This window comes from Elephas maximus, chromosome 2 (assembly GCF_024166365.1).
Source record: "Elephas maximus indicus isolate mEleMax1 chromosome 2, mEleMax1 primary haplotype, whole genome shotgun sequence".
NCBI lineage: Eukaryota > Metazoa > Chordata > Mammalia > Proboscidea > Elephantidae > Elephas > Elephas maximus.
Window position 1 is genome coordinate 64,320,107 of NC_064820.1, and position 14,438 is coordinate 64,334,544.

Below are 14,438 nucleotides of genomic sequence, written 5' to 3' on the forward strand. Positions count from 1 at the left end.
TGGTTTGGCAGACATTATGTAATCATCCTCCATTTTGTGATCTGATGTGAGCAGCCAATCAGTTGAAAAGGGAGGTCCTTTGAGGTGTGGCCTGCAACAAATATATACCGATGTTCTGGCAAAGCTGGCCCTCTCTTGATCCTGCATCTGACTCATCATAATCTGATGTCCGGTTCTTGGGACATGAGCCAGCAGTCTGCTGCCTGACCTGCAGATTTTAGGATTTCTCAGCCCCTGCAAACATGTGAGTCAGGAGAAGCCTCCAGCCTGACACCTGATCCATGGATTTGGGTCTTGCCAACCTCCACAACTGCATGAGCCATTTTCACAAGTGTGTGTGTGTATGCTTCATTGGTTTTGCTCCTCTAGAGCATCCAGCCTAAGATATTTGGTACTGACAGTGATTCTAGAAGAACAAAATCGTGAAGATAAGGTTTCTGAATTGGTTTTCAAGTCTGGCTAGTCTTAAAGGTGCTGATGACTCTGCTCCAGTAGTAAAAAGGGCACTGCTAATCCATGGCATGAGGTGACAATGGAAATATGTAAAATATCACCATCATTGGCTCAAATATTGGTGAGAAACAAGGCTCTGGGTGATTACGTATTTGATAGTTTTCTACAATTTTGTCAGAATGAGAAGTGTAAGGAAGCTGGTTGGTTGGTACCACTTTTGCTAGACAAAATGATGAAAGAAAGTGATGAGCTCAAAGCTTCAGAGTCACAGACTTGCTGAAAACCAAACCTAGAGTCTTACTGTAAGAGTAGTTGAATTACAGTGCTTATTGAATTCCCAACCTTGAATGGTGTCTGAAGTTAAAGTAAGGGCACTGATTGGGAAGAAGTGGGATCCTGAAACTTGGGATGGAGACATATGGGCAGATAATCAGAAAGCTGGGGACCCTGAGCTCCTAAATTCTGTTGAATCACTCCTGCCAACAGAACCAGCTCTCTTACTCCCATCTGAAGAGATTACTCCATCTTTGCCTAATTAGCCACTCTCCCCAGTAAAACCATATTCTTTCCACCCCCACCTGAAGAAATTAATGCAGCTGTTCCTGAAGAGTCTTTGTCTGTACTATCACTTGTGGTGGTGCCTGGGACATTGCCTGGGGTATCATCTGAGGCAGATGTCTTATAAGACATTGCTAAACATCTCCCAGGAACCACCCCCACCACCTATTTTTGCTTCTAGACCTAGGCTTAAGTCTCAGCAAGGTCCAAGAGGTGAAGTACAAAATGTGACCCATGGGAGGTACACTGCACTCTGAAAGAACTGCTTGATTTTTATAATATATACAAATAGAAAACAGGGAAATATGTGTGAGAATGGCTACTAAGGGTGTGGAATAATGGTGCAAGGAACATAAAATGGATCAGTCTGAGTTTATTGATGTGTGCCTACTAAGCACAGATTCTTCATTCAAGGTTTCAGCTCGAGAGGTTAGAAAAGGATCTAAGAGTTTATTTGGTTGGCTCACTGATGCATGGATTAAGTGGTGGCCTACCTTAAATTAAGTTGAAATGCCAGATCTGCCTCGGTATACCGTGAAAGAACATATCCAAAGGCTTAGGGAAATTGGAATGTTAGAGGGGATTTATCAGGTTAAACCCACAGACCCACCTATGGAGTGCCCCGAGGATACATCTTTTACCACAATGGTGAGGAACAAATTTGTGAAGGAAGCCCCAGCATCCTTGAAGATTTCTGTTTTATGTAGGTCAGGTTTGACAGTGGGAACTTCCCTAACTTAATTAAGATGCCTAACTACAACGGGGCTAACTGTACCCCATAGTAGTAGGGGCCAAGTGGAAGCACTCGATTACCAAAGACAAGGTGGGCATGGTTACTGTAATGGACAGTAGAGTTAAAGCAGTAATCAGAGTGGTCTGACTTATATGGACTTACGGCATTGATTACTTAGTCATAGTGTCACTAAGAGTAAAATAGATGGAAAATCTCTACTAAATATTTACTTGATATGTACAAGCAGAAGAATTCTAGGTCAACTGAATGGCAGTCTAACTTGAGTCACAGAATAGAGAGACACAGCCCCTCAATCAATTTCCAGACTTGAGCCAGTTTATAGATCCACAACCCCTTGAATGAAGTGGAGGCTGGGTCCCCTTGAGGAAGGACCTCAGTATGCTGCCAAGAATTTATATTGTTAATCTTTCTTCCAGCCTTCCCCAAAGGAATCTGTAGCCTTTTACGAGAGTGACTGTTCACTGGAGAAAAGGAAATAATCAGATTTTGGGGGGATTACTGGATATTGGCTCTGAACTGACACTAATTTCAAGAGACCCAAAACATCACTGTGACCCCACCAGTCAGTGGTCAAGGGTATAGGGAGGTCGGGTTATTAATGGAGTCTTAGCTCAGGTCTGTCTCACAGTAGATTTAGTGGGTCCCTAGTGATTCCTCAGTTCTAGAATGCATAATTGTAATAGACATACTCAGCAACTGGCAGGCAGAACCCCTACACTGGATTCCTGACATGTGGAGTAAGAGCTATTATGGTAGGAAAAACCAAGTAGAAGCCATTAAAACTGCCCTTACCTTGGAAAATAGTAAACCAAAAGCAATACCGCACTCCTGGAGAGAGTGCAGAGATTACTACCACCATCAAGGAGTTGAGGAATGCAGGGTGGTGTTTCCCATCACATTTCCATTCAACTTGCCTATTTAGCCTGTGGAAAAAGAGATGGATTTTGGAGAATAACAGTGGATTACTGTAAACTAAACCAGGTGGTGATTCCAATTGCAGCTGCTGCTCCAATTGCGGTTTCATTGCTTGAGCAAATTAATACATCTCCTGGTACCTGGTATGCAGCTATTGATCTGGCTAATGCATTTTATCCATACCTGTTTTGAAGGACATCAAAAGCAGTTTGCCTTCAACTGGCAAGGCCAAAAATACACTTTCAATGCCCTACCTTAGGGGTACAACAGCTCTTTAGCCCTATGTAACAATATAATCTGCAGTGACCTTTATTACCTTTCCCTTCCACAAGACATCACCCTACTCCATTACACTGATGACATGCTGATTAGACCTAGTAAGGATGAAGTATCAATGATTGTAGACTTACTGGTAAGACATTTGCATGTCAGAGGGTACAAAGTTAACCTAACGAAAATTAAGTTGCCTTCCACCTCAGTGAAATTTCTAGGGGTCCAGTCATGTGGGACATATCACGATATTCCTTCTTAAATAAAAGATATGTTTTGGCACCTGGCCCTTCCTAAAATTAAAAAAGAGGCACAAAGCCTGGCAGGCCTGTTTGGATTTGGAGGCAACATATCCCCCATTTGGGTATTTGGAGAACATCTCAAGAATAAATTTGACACATTGAACACTAATGACAAAAGACCAGATGAGCTGTGGGATGACATCAAGGACATCTTACTTGAATAAAGCAAAAGATAATTAAAAAGACAGGGAAGAAAGAAAAGGCCCAAATGGATGTCAGAAGAGACTTGGAAACTTGCTCTTGAATGTAGAGTAGCTATAGCAAGTGCAAGAAATGCTGAAGTAAAAGAGCTGAATAGAAAATTTCAAAGGCAGCGCAAGAAAACTAAGTAAAGTATTATAATGACATGTGCAAACACCTAGAGTTAGAAAACCAAAGGGCAGTACACACTCAGCATTTCTCAAGCTGAACAAATTGAAAAAAAAAAAAATCAAGCCTTGAGTTGCAGTACTGAAGGGCTTTATGGGCAAAATATTGAATGATGCAGGAAATATCAAAAGAAGGTGGAAGGAATATACAGAGTCACTAAACCAAAAAGAATTGGTCAATGTTCAACCATTTTGGAAGGCCTATGATCAAGAACCAATGGTATTGAAGGAAGAAGCCCAAGCTGCAGTGAAGGCATTGACAAAAAACAAGGCTCCAGGAGTTGATGGAATACCAACTGAAATGTTTCAACAAATGGAAGCAGTGCTGGAAGTGTTCACTACTCTATGCCAAGAAATTTAGAAGACAGCTCCCTGACCAACTGATTGAAAGAGACCCTACTTATGCCCCTTCCAAAGAAAGGAAATCCTAGACAATACTGAAATTATCACATGCAAGTAAAACATTGCTGACGATCATTCAAAAGCAGTTGCAGCAGTCAAGAAATTAAATGATGCATTGCATTGGGCAAATCTGCTGCAAAAGATGGCTTCAAAGTATGGGAAAGCAAAGATGTCATTTTGAAGACTAAGGTGCACCTGATCCACACCATGATATTTTCAATCTCCTCATATGCGTATGAAAGTTGGACAATGAATAAGGAAGAATGAAGAAAAATTGAGGTCTTTGAATTATGGCATTGGAGAAGAATATTGAATGTACCGTGGACTCCCAGAAGAACAAACAAGTCTGTCTTGGAAGAAGTACAGCCAGAGTGCTCCTTGGAAGTGAAGATGGACAGAATTCATCTCACACACTTTGGATGTTGTTATCAGGAGGGACCAGTCCCTGGAGAAGGATATCATGCTTGGTAAGGTAGACGGTCAGTGAAAAAGAGGAAGACCCTCAACGAGATGGATTAAGTGGCTGCAGCTATAAGCTTAAACATAGCAACAACTGTGAGGATGATGCAGGACCAGACAGTGTTTCATTCTGTTGTGCATAGGGTCGCTATGAATCAGAACTGACTCAATGGTGCCTAACAACAACAACTTCTTCGCGTTTTTATCAAGTGACTCAAAAAGCTGCTAGTTTTGAGTGCATCTCTGAACAAGAGAAGGTCTGCAACAGGTTTAGGCTCCTGTGCAAGACATTCTGCCACTTGGGCCATATGATCTGGCTGATCCAATGTTGCTTAGGGTCAATGACAAAAGGAGATGCTGTTTGAAGTCTTTGAAAGGCCCCTTTTGGTTAATCACAGCATAGGGCCTTAGGATTTTGGAGAAAAGCCCTGCCATCCTCTGCACATAACTACTCTCTTTTGGAAAAGCAGCTTTGGCTTATTACTGGGCCTTAGTAGAGACTGAAGGCTTAACCATGGGCCACCCAGTCCATATGCAGCCTGAGTGACCTAGCTAGTCCCTGCAACCCTAGCTCTGCAGGCATAAAGGCCTTAGTTCCAAAGGGAGGAATGCTCCCACCAGGAGATACAGCATTGATTCCATTCAACTGGAAATTAAGAATGTTGCCTGGCCACTTTGGGCTCCTCCTGCCTCTGGATCAACAGGTATAGAAGGAAATTACTGTATTGGCTGGTGTGATTGATCCTGTTTACCTAGTGGAAATAGGATTGATATTACATAGTGGAGGTAAAGAAAAGTATGTCTGGAATACAGAAGATCCCTTAGGACATCTCTTAGTACTACTATGCCCTGTGATTAAAGTTGATGGTAAACTACAGCAATCCAATTTTGACATGACTACTATTGGCCCAGACCCTTCAGGAATGAAGATTTGGGTCACTGCACCAAGCAAAGAATCACAACCAGTTAATGTGCTTATGAGTGCAAATGTAATATGAAATGGGTGGCGGAAGAAAGTAGTTCTAAATACTAGCTGTGATCATATGGCCAGTTGCAGTAATGAAGACTGTAATTGTTTTGAGTATTTATTCCTTGTTTTGTTGTATATGTGTGTGTGTGTGTATGTGTGTGTATGTATGTATTTAAAACCAAATCCGTTGCTGTCGAGTAGATTCTGGCTCATAGCAACCGTATAGGACAGAATAGAACTTCCCCATAGGGTTTCCAAGGAGCATCTGGTGGATTCGAATTGCCGACCTTTTAGTTAGCAGCCATAGTTCTTAACCACCAGGGCTTCATATATATGTATTCATATAAAATCTCTGTGTTTTCTTCCCTTCCTTATTCCATTACTTATTACAAATTATAAGATGTAAACAGGGCTAGGGCATTTCTGGTTGTACTTATATTAGTTGTATCATGTTAGATGCAAGTATGAATTATAACTGTCTTTATTTAGAGATTATGTATGGTTTAAGGAGACATGACAGGCACCAAGTTGACAAGGGGTGGACCGTGGTAGTTAAAGTTATGTGTCACCTTAGCTAGGTCATGATTCTCAGTGGTTTGGCAGATATTATGTAATCACCCCCTATTTTGTGATCAGATGTGAGCAGCCAATCAGTTGTAAGGGGAGTTTCCTTGGGGGTGTGGTCTGCATCCAGTATATATGGATGCACCGGCAAAGCTCACTCTCTCTTGATCCTTCATCCTACTTGTCATCATCTGACCCCTGGTTCTTGAGACATGAGCCAGGAACCTGCCACTTGACCTGCAGATTTTGGGATTTGCCAGCTCTTGTAGCCCTGTGAGCCAGCAGCCTGCCATTTGACTTTCTGATTTTGGGTTTGTCAGTCCTTGCAACCATGTGAGTCAGGAGAAGCCTCCAGTGTGTTCCTGACCCATGAATTTGGGACTTTCCAGCCCCTACAACTGCATGAGCCATTTCCTTGAAATAAATCTCTCTCTATGTATATATATTTATATATACGAGAGTAAGTCAAAAAGTATTGCTACTAGGATTCCAGTTCATACATTCATGGGTTTATTCCAACTAAAACATGTTTCAACATGTCTCTGATCAGTGGATGGCTGCAGACAAGTTCCCTCAATAATACACTTGTCTTAGTCTCATTAGAGTGCCTTCAAAATAAAAAGAATACTTTTTGTGCCATTGAAAAAATGATTTCGAGATCAGGGCTAATACCAAATTTTTAACAGAACTCAAGTGGACATCTTCCCAAATCATTGAAGCTTTGCAACAAGTTTATGAGAATGCTGCCCCACATAAAACAACAGGTGTTAGATGGATCAAGGATTTTAAACAAGGTTGGGAAGACCTCAAAGAGGAGCCAAGAGAGGGAAGACAGTTCAGAAGGTTATGACGATTATTTGTTGGGACTTCAAAGGGTTAGATTTTCTTGAAGGCCCCAGAATGATCATGGGGGCTTATTATGAAGAAGTTTTAAGAAAACTGACAACTGCATTGGTGAGAAGAAGGCCAGGAAAGTTGTGTTGAAGGATTTTTTTTTTCCATCACAACAATGCATCTGCTCATTCTTCGAGAGTAGCAAGGACTGTCATACAAAAATTTTGTGAGAAACTTACCCCATCCACCTTTCGCACTTTGTGGTATTTTGTTATGGCAGCTAGGAAACCAAGACAATTACTGATACATTCACTAAAATAGATAAATATCAAAAATATTCTGAATGATAAAAGGCAGACACAAATGAGTATACACTATGTGATTTGTATGATCCCATTTATATGAAATCTAAGAATAAGTAAAACTAATTTTTGGTGATAGAAGTTAGGTGTGTGGTGCATTGACTGGAAATGGACATGAGGGAACTCTCTAGGATAATGTATTAGTTACATGGGTATATACATATGTAAAAAATTCATGAATATATATACTAAGATTTGTGCATTTTACTGCATGTAAATTACACTTGAATTAAAAGGTTTTTTAAAAAAAGTAAATGGAAAGAAATTTATTTAGCAGGGAAATATGGAAAGCTCTGATATTCCAATTTACTTCTTTGCCAATTATATTTTAAAACAAGCTCTTAACATTTCGAGCCATTAACAGTTGTCCTCCTTACTTCAGTGAGGACCAATAAACAGTCATGGAGCCTAAATGATCCTACTCTACATTGAAAAGTGACCGGTGGATGAATTCTACTTTCTTGGCATCTCAGGTATTGGAATTCTGTTTTGTGCTCATTTAAAGTTTTTAAATATTGCTAAATCACAACACATACAACTTGAAAGCCTAGTCATACTCAAGTGGAATTGTTAAAGTGTGTATATTTGAATCCATTGACATTGCCTGGGGATAAACCTGGAGTAGAATTATGGAAGTATTAATGACAATTTTCTTGACCTCAGTTTTTGGACGCAGGCACTGGATGAGGTAGCTAATAGGTGCAATCCATAACAATCGTTTTTGCAGGCCAGAATTCCATTTCAGAAGCCAATTACTCTTCAGGGCCAACCCATGGCTTTCTAAAGTGGTGGAATGAGTTTTTAGACACATTGCCAGCTACTTGGCTAGCAAGTGTCTGGAATACTGATATACCAGAAGAAAGAGGAAACATTTACAGTATTAAGAAAAAAAAGGAAAATAAACCCAAGGGCATGAAAAGATTTTCAATTGCTAAGATTTCAGTACAGCTTGAGAATGGGACCTCAGAGCATACTAACCTTTAATAACAGGGAACAGAGCAGTCGATGACTTCCCTAATAGTCTCAATTTCCCACCAGCAGCACTTGCTGATGGCTTTGAGGGAATCTGGGGCTCTTAGTTACCAGAAATCATTCAGAATATGACCTTGAAGTTTATCTTCTGCTTCCCTTCCAAAGTTGGGACATTCCAGAAAGTTATACCCCTGAATTTTCAACTTAACAATATTCAATTTCACAAATTATTTTTGCATCCTAAGGTACTAACAATACCTCTAACACAACCTTAGTCTTTGTTTCTTGTTGAGCGGCACCTTAGTCTCTTACCTGCCTTCTAGTACAGAAAATTCACTCTCGTTTCATCTCTTTACCAATTCTTTCCTTGAAATATTGAATAAATTTGTAAATAGTAAGCACAATTTATATCCAACACTTGACTTTTAGATATTTGATTAAGAAAGAATTTTTTTTTTTAACCAACAGCCACAGGCAATTCTGAACCTCTAAGTGCCTTGGTGCTTGAAGATTATTTACTTGTTTATGGCAACACATTCACATTTAATTAAATAAACTAAGCTTTCACTGAGATTTTTAATTATACACACTGCCCAACTACATAAAGATATATTAAATACAGTGCATTTTTTTTCTTTTAAGGGCAACTGATATAATACGTGATTAGAACCAAAAAAAATCATGTTTAGCTACCTAATTTCTTCAGAAACTAAAATTAATAAAATGTATCAGAGGTTTGAGTTAGTTTATTTTCATTTCAGTGATAATCCTTTCTGCCTCAAATGTGGAGAAAGCAAGATCATCAAATGCGGAGAAAGCAAGATAACAATTCTAAGATAAACTTGGTGTGCAGGAAAGAGTTAATGGTGGGCCTGAGACTGCTATCTTTAGAAGGCCGTCTTGCAAGGCTGGGCCTTGGCTGGTTTCTGGGAACTTAGGTTTCAGGAATATTCCAACTATTTCCTAAATAAGGGATGTCTCTTTGTGCCTCAACTCTTTGTACAAACGATATGGTTTATGTCGAACCCCTGCTTTCCTTCTGGAAGTATGTAATTTTGGTATGTGTTAGGAAAAGCGTACCTATGTGACCAGGCCCCAGTAAACACCCTGGGCACTGAATCCCTAATGGATTTCCCTAAGCAGAAACATCACACACATATTGCTGCATTTTTGTTGCTGGGGGCGGCGGGGGTGGGTGGTGTATATTCCCAACCCTTTCATGAGCGAACTTCTAGGCTATCCCACAGAATGAGAATTTGTAGTCTTTTTAGTTACCTAGCAATAATATTCCTTATACCTTTTAATAACAGATTCTTTGTATTCTAGCAACCAAGTTCAATATCTTAAAGAAAGTCACTGGTCAAATTTCTATTTTGTAGATTATTTTCTGATTGAAATTTTCCTAATGATTTTTAGGAAAATCCAAATGGCACTTCTCTAAAGATGCCTTAACCTTGACGGAAGATGGAAACATCACATTCGTAGCATAAGAAATCATACTGTTCTTTTACTCCTAGCAAACTCTCAAGAGTTTGCGTGTGGACCCCTGGCTTCTTTCTATTTCCCATCTATCCAAGCATCTTAAAAATGTGGCTGCCCGAAAGAACAAATAATGGGTTTTTCCACTATCCTTACTTTCTTTCACCAATTTTTACATGGTGACATGGCTAATAAAGAGAAAGCAGCAGGTAAGAAGCAGGAAAAGAAAAAAAAAAGCAGAGAACCATCAATAATTTCAATACTATACTGTGCAAAGTAGGAAATACAAATGCAAGAGAGGGAGACATGATCATTGTGATTCTTCCATAAGTACCAGTGCTAAATAAAACTGTCTCATGCTGGGAATTGAAACAGTATTCCGGCAAGCAACACCTCAGAGTATCAAAGGCCAAATTACTAGGCTCATGAATATAATTGCATATTTCCTTTGATTCTAATTACAGTACAATCTATTCTTGATTCCAAATTCATTTTGCATCAATGAACATGGCCTACTGTTTCCAGATATGTAAGTCTACACGGTAATTTGTCCATTAGTTCTCATTTGTTAAAAATTTTTCTATTAAATCACATATGACCAATATTAATTTTCTACATATAAGTCTCCTTTCTGAGGTGCTTCTTACCATTCACCAACACATTTTCAATTCCTCTTCGTAAAAGGATTAGAACAGAACATCTCTTCCCACAGAGGGACAGACTTTACCTGATAAAAATCATCCTTCCTTCTTTCTTTCAACTCTGGAAAACCCATTTTTCTCCCACTCAAATCAAGCAGTGAGCCACAAACACTCAGAAGTCCACAGATAACAACCACTATCCAGAATATAAAATTAGGCAACATTCCCAAGGGCACTCACCCACTGGAGTCTGCAGAAGTGATGGCAATCAGTGGCAGAATCTTCAGGGGGAGGCTGGTTGGTCTTTGAAGGCTCTCTGATTCACTTTTCAAGTCAGCTTGTTCCAACTGTCTGAAGGCGAGAGGAGGAAGCTGAACATTGCGGCAGGAAAGTCTCCGTACAAGATAGGGTTCCATTCCTCGTAAAGGGTCTTCCTCTTCATTACTGGAATGTAGTGTTTCCTCAGAGGCCTACAGCAAAAATTCAAGAAAGTCCTTGTAATCAACAAAAGTCCCACTATTTTTCATTACATAATGCTTTTATATTTTTGAGGAAATAAGTCAAGTTAAATGTATTCATGAAAAATGATAACTAGAGAGTACAGACATTAACTGAGCAATATTGGATGAAAAGATTAGGCCAAAGAACTGAACTCTAGATTTATTTTAAGAATAGTAAATGTGTTCACTAGTATATTTAGGTTAGAATTAATTGGTTAAACAGTTAACTGACATCCATAATAATCTTAGAAGTATGAGTTGTGTGCATTAATTCCATAAAATTGAGGGTACATAAAAAAGTTTTCCTACCTTCTATGTAATTGCAAAAATTATTTTAACACATAATTTATATACTTTATTTTCCAAATTTGATCCATATTAGCCACATACAAAGGCAAATCAAGAGTAGGATAAAGTAGAAAATGTAACATTTTGATTCTAGTTGAGAAAAATATACTGTTACATGAGCAATAATTATTTCCAAGTGTTTGGAAAGTCTACTCTGGCCATGTTGATTACATTCATCCTGGCAGAATTACAGAGTCAGCAAATGCTACAAGGTAACATGTTGCAGTAGAATGACTGGGCTTTAGAATCTTTGTACCTATAATAGTTGTGTTCTTAGAGTGCTGCTTAATCTCTTTATTACAAAAATGGGAATAATATTTACCCACGAGAATTGGGCAAGATCATGCATATAATGTGCATAGCTCATGACCTGCAAGGTGATAAGCAATCATAAATGGCGATTTCCTTTTTTCTAAATTTTACAGGTGAAGAAACTAGCCCAGGAAGGCAAAGTACTTTTCCTGAAATTAGACTCTTGGTTATAAGTTAAAAGAGCATGGACTTTGGAACAGACCAGACTTCGTGTAGAATCTTTGTTGCATTTCTTATTACACAAATATCTTTCAGTAAGCAACGTGGGCTCATTGAGGTTGTTTCTTCATCTGAAAATTGAGGATAATAATATTTACCTTTCAAGGCTCTTGTCAGAACCTAGAGATATGAAGTATTTGAAGCACCAATGTCTGGCATGTGGTTTACAATCAACAAAACGGCAGCTGCTATGATAATACTCCAGGCTAATTCCTTTTATCATTTCTTAACACTGTGCTGTCTTTGACACTTTATTCATCAATATTTGCTTCCAAATATAAAATTGATTTCTTTCTGACTTATACCTTTGAAAAACTTGAAAGGATGTGCGATGGGGGACTCTATTCCTCCTTTGGTTGTATTGTATATTTTTATAGACAAATTGGATAAAATAAGGGCATCCGGAAGGTAAAGAAGAGAATAAAGCTAAAAACAGAAGTTTATATAAAATCCTATATATAAGGATCCAGATCCTGAGGATCTCTGAATTGAGAAATTTACTTGCTTTGTAAAACAACAACAGGCACAATAATAATAATAATAGCTAATATTCATTTAGTCCTTATTAAGTGGTGCTATGTTTTACACATACCATCTCATTGCATTTTTACTAAAAACCTAGGAGTTTGGGTCAACTGTTTTTTCCATTTTACACGTAAAAAAAGAAACAGAGGCCTATAGAGTAGCATGCTTTAGCTACACGGACACATGGCCAGTAGCGTGACCACTACCCAGGTTTGCCTGGAACTCTCCAGTTTTAGCACTGAAAGTCTTACATTCCAGTAATCATCTAACTCATGAGGAAATCAGGATGGCTGATCACCCTATAAGCCAGGTACCAAAACCAAACCTCTTTTAAAGCTGTACTAATAAACACTAAGTTGCACTATCTCTAAAAAGTGTGGTCCCTGGCAGGGTGTGCAGTACTAGAAAACAGAACACAAACATATTGATCATAATTTAGTTAGACTAACAGTTTCAATAAAAAATGTTAACAGAACCAATCAGAACAGCTCAAATAAATACTGGGAAATAATGATAGTCCTTGTTGATTAAATGAGGAGATAGAGATTCTAGGTTCAACTTTGCAACTAATTATTAATATGGCCTTAAGAAATCACTTAACTTCTCTGGCCTTTCGTTTTCTTAGAAACAAAACCAAGAGGTTGTATAAAATGAACTTTAAGACCACTTAGAGTTCAGAACTGCTGATTTTGTAACAGTTGTGTTGTTAGGTGCTGTCCAATCATTTCCAACTCACAGCAACAACAGAATGAAACACTGCCTAGTCCTTCGCCATCCTCAAATTCCTTGTTATGCTTGAGCCCATTGTTACAGCCACCGTGCCAATCCACCTCATTAAGGGTCTTCCTCTTGTTTGCTGACCCTCTACTTTACCAAGCATGATGTCCTTCTCTAGGGACTGGTCCTTCCTGATAACATGTGCAAAATATGTGAGATGAAGTCCCACCATCCTTGCTTCTAGGGAGCATTCTGGCTATACTCCTTCCAAGACAGAATTGTTCATTCTTCCGGCAGTCCACGGTATATTCAACGTTCTTTGCCAACACCATAATTCAAAGGCATCAATTCTTCTTTGATCTTTCTTATTCATCGTCCAGCTTTCACATGCATTTGAGGTGATGGAAAACACCATGGTATGGGTCAGGAGCACCTTAGACATTAAGGGACATCTTTGCTTTTTAACACTTTAAAGAGGTCTTATGCAGCAGATTTGCCCAATGCAAAATGTCATTTGATTTCTTGACTGCTGCTTCAATGGGCGTTAATTGTGGATCCAAATAAAATGAAATTCTTGACAACTTCAATCTTTTCTCCATTTATCATGATGTTGCTTGTTGGTCGAGATGTGAGGATTTTTGTTTTCTTTATGTTGAGGTGTAATCCATACTAAAGACTATGTTCTTTGATCTTCATCAGTAAGTGCTTCAAATCCTCTTCACTTTCAGCAAGGAAGGTCAGCTCATCTGCATATCATCGGCTGTTAAAAGAGTCTTCTTCCAATCCTGATGCTGCATTCTTCTTCAAATAGTCCAGCTTATTGTATTATTTGTTGAGCATACAGCTTGAATAAATATGGTGGAAGAACATAACTGGATACACACCTGTCCTGATTTTAAATAATACAGTATCTCCTTGTTATGTCCAAACAACAGCCTCTGGGCTTATGTGCAGGTTCCACATGAACACAATTAAGTGTTTTGGAATTCCAATCCTTCTTAATGTTATCCATAATCTGTAGTGATCCACACAGTTGAATGCCATTGCATAGTCAATAAGACACAGGTAAAAACCTTTCTGGTATTCTCTGTTTTCAGCCATGATCCTTCTGCATCACCAATGATATCCTTCATTCCATGTCCTCTTATGAAACCACTTTGAGTTTCTGACAGTTCGAAGTACTGCTGCAAGTGTTTTTGAATTATCTTCATCAGAAATTCAATTGTATGTGATGTTAATGATATTGATTGATAATTTTCAAATTCCATTGGATCACCTTTCTTTGGAAAGGATCTCTTCCAGTCAGTTGGCCAGGTAGTTGTCTTACAAATTTCTTGGCATAGACAAGTGAGTGCTTCCTGTGCTGCAGGTATTTGTTGAAACATCCCAACTAGTAGTCTGTCAGTTCCTGGGGTCTTGTTTTTTGTCAATACCCTCACTGCAGCTTGGACTTCTTCCTTCAATACCATCAGTTCTTCATCATTTGCTACCTCCTGAAATGGTCAAACGGCAAC

The 14,438-nt window shown here is 38.9% G+C and overlaps 1 protein-coding gene across 10 annotated transcripts in view; it reads right to left on the reverse strand.

The window, feature by feature from the left end:
* Positions 1 to 14,438, reverse strand: part of PDE4D (phosphodiesterase 4D) — a 1,645,162-nt gene that overhangs the window by 1,152,403 nt on the left and 478,321 nt on the right. For all 10 annotated transcript variants that reach the window (XM_049857515.1, XM_049857493.1, XM_049857489.1 and 7 more), the window contains one exon: positions 10,544 to 10,773. In XM_049857515.1, the coding sequence (XP_049713472.1) occupies positions 10,544 to 10,773 (230 nt within the window). The remainder of the gene's footprint in view (positions 1 to 10,543; positions 10,774 to 14,438) is intronic.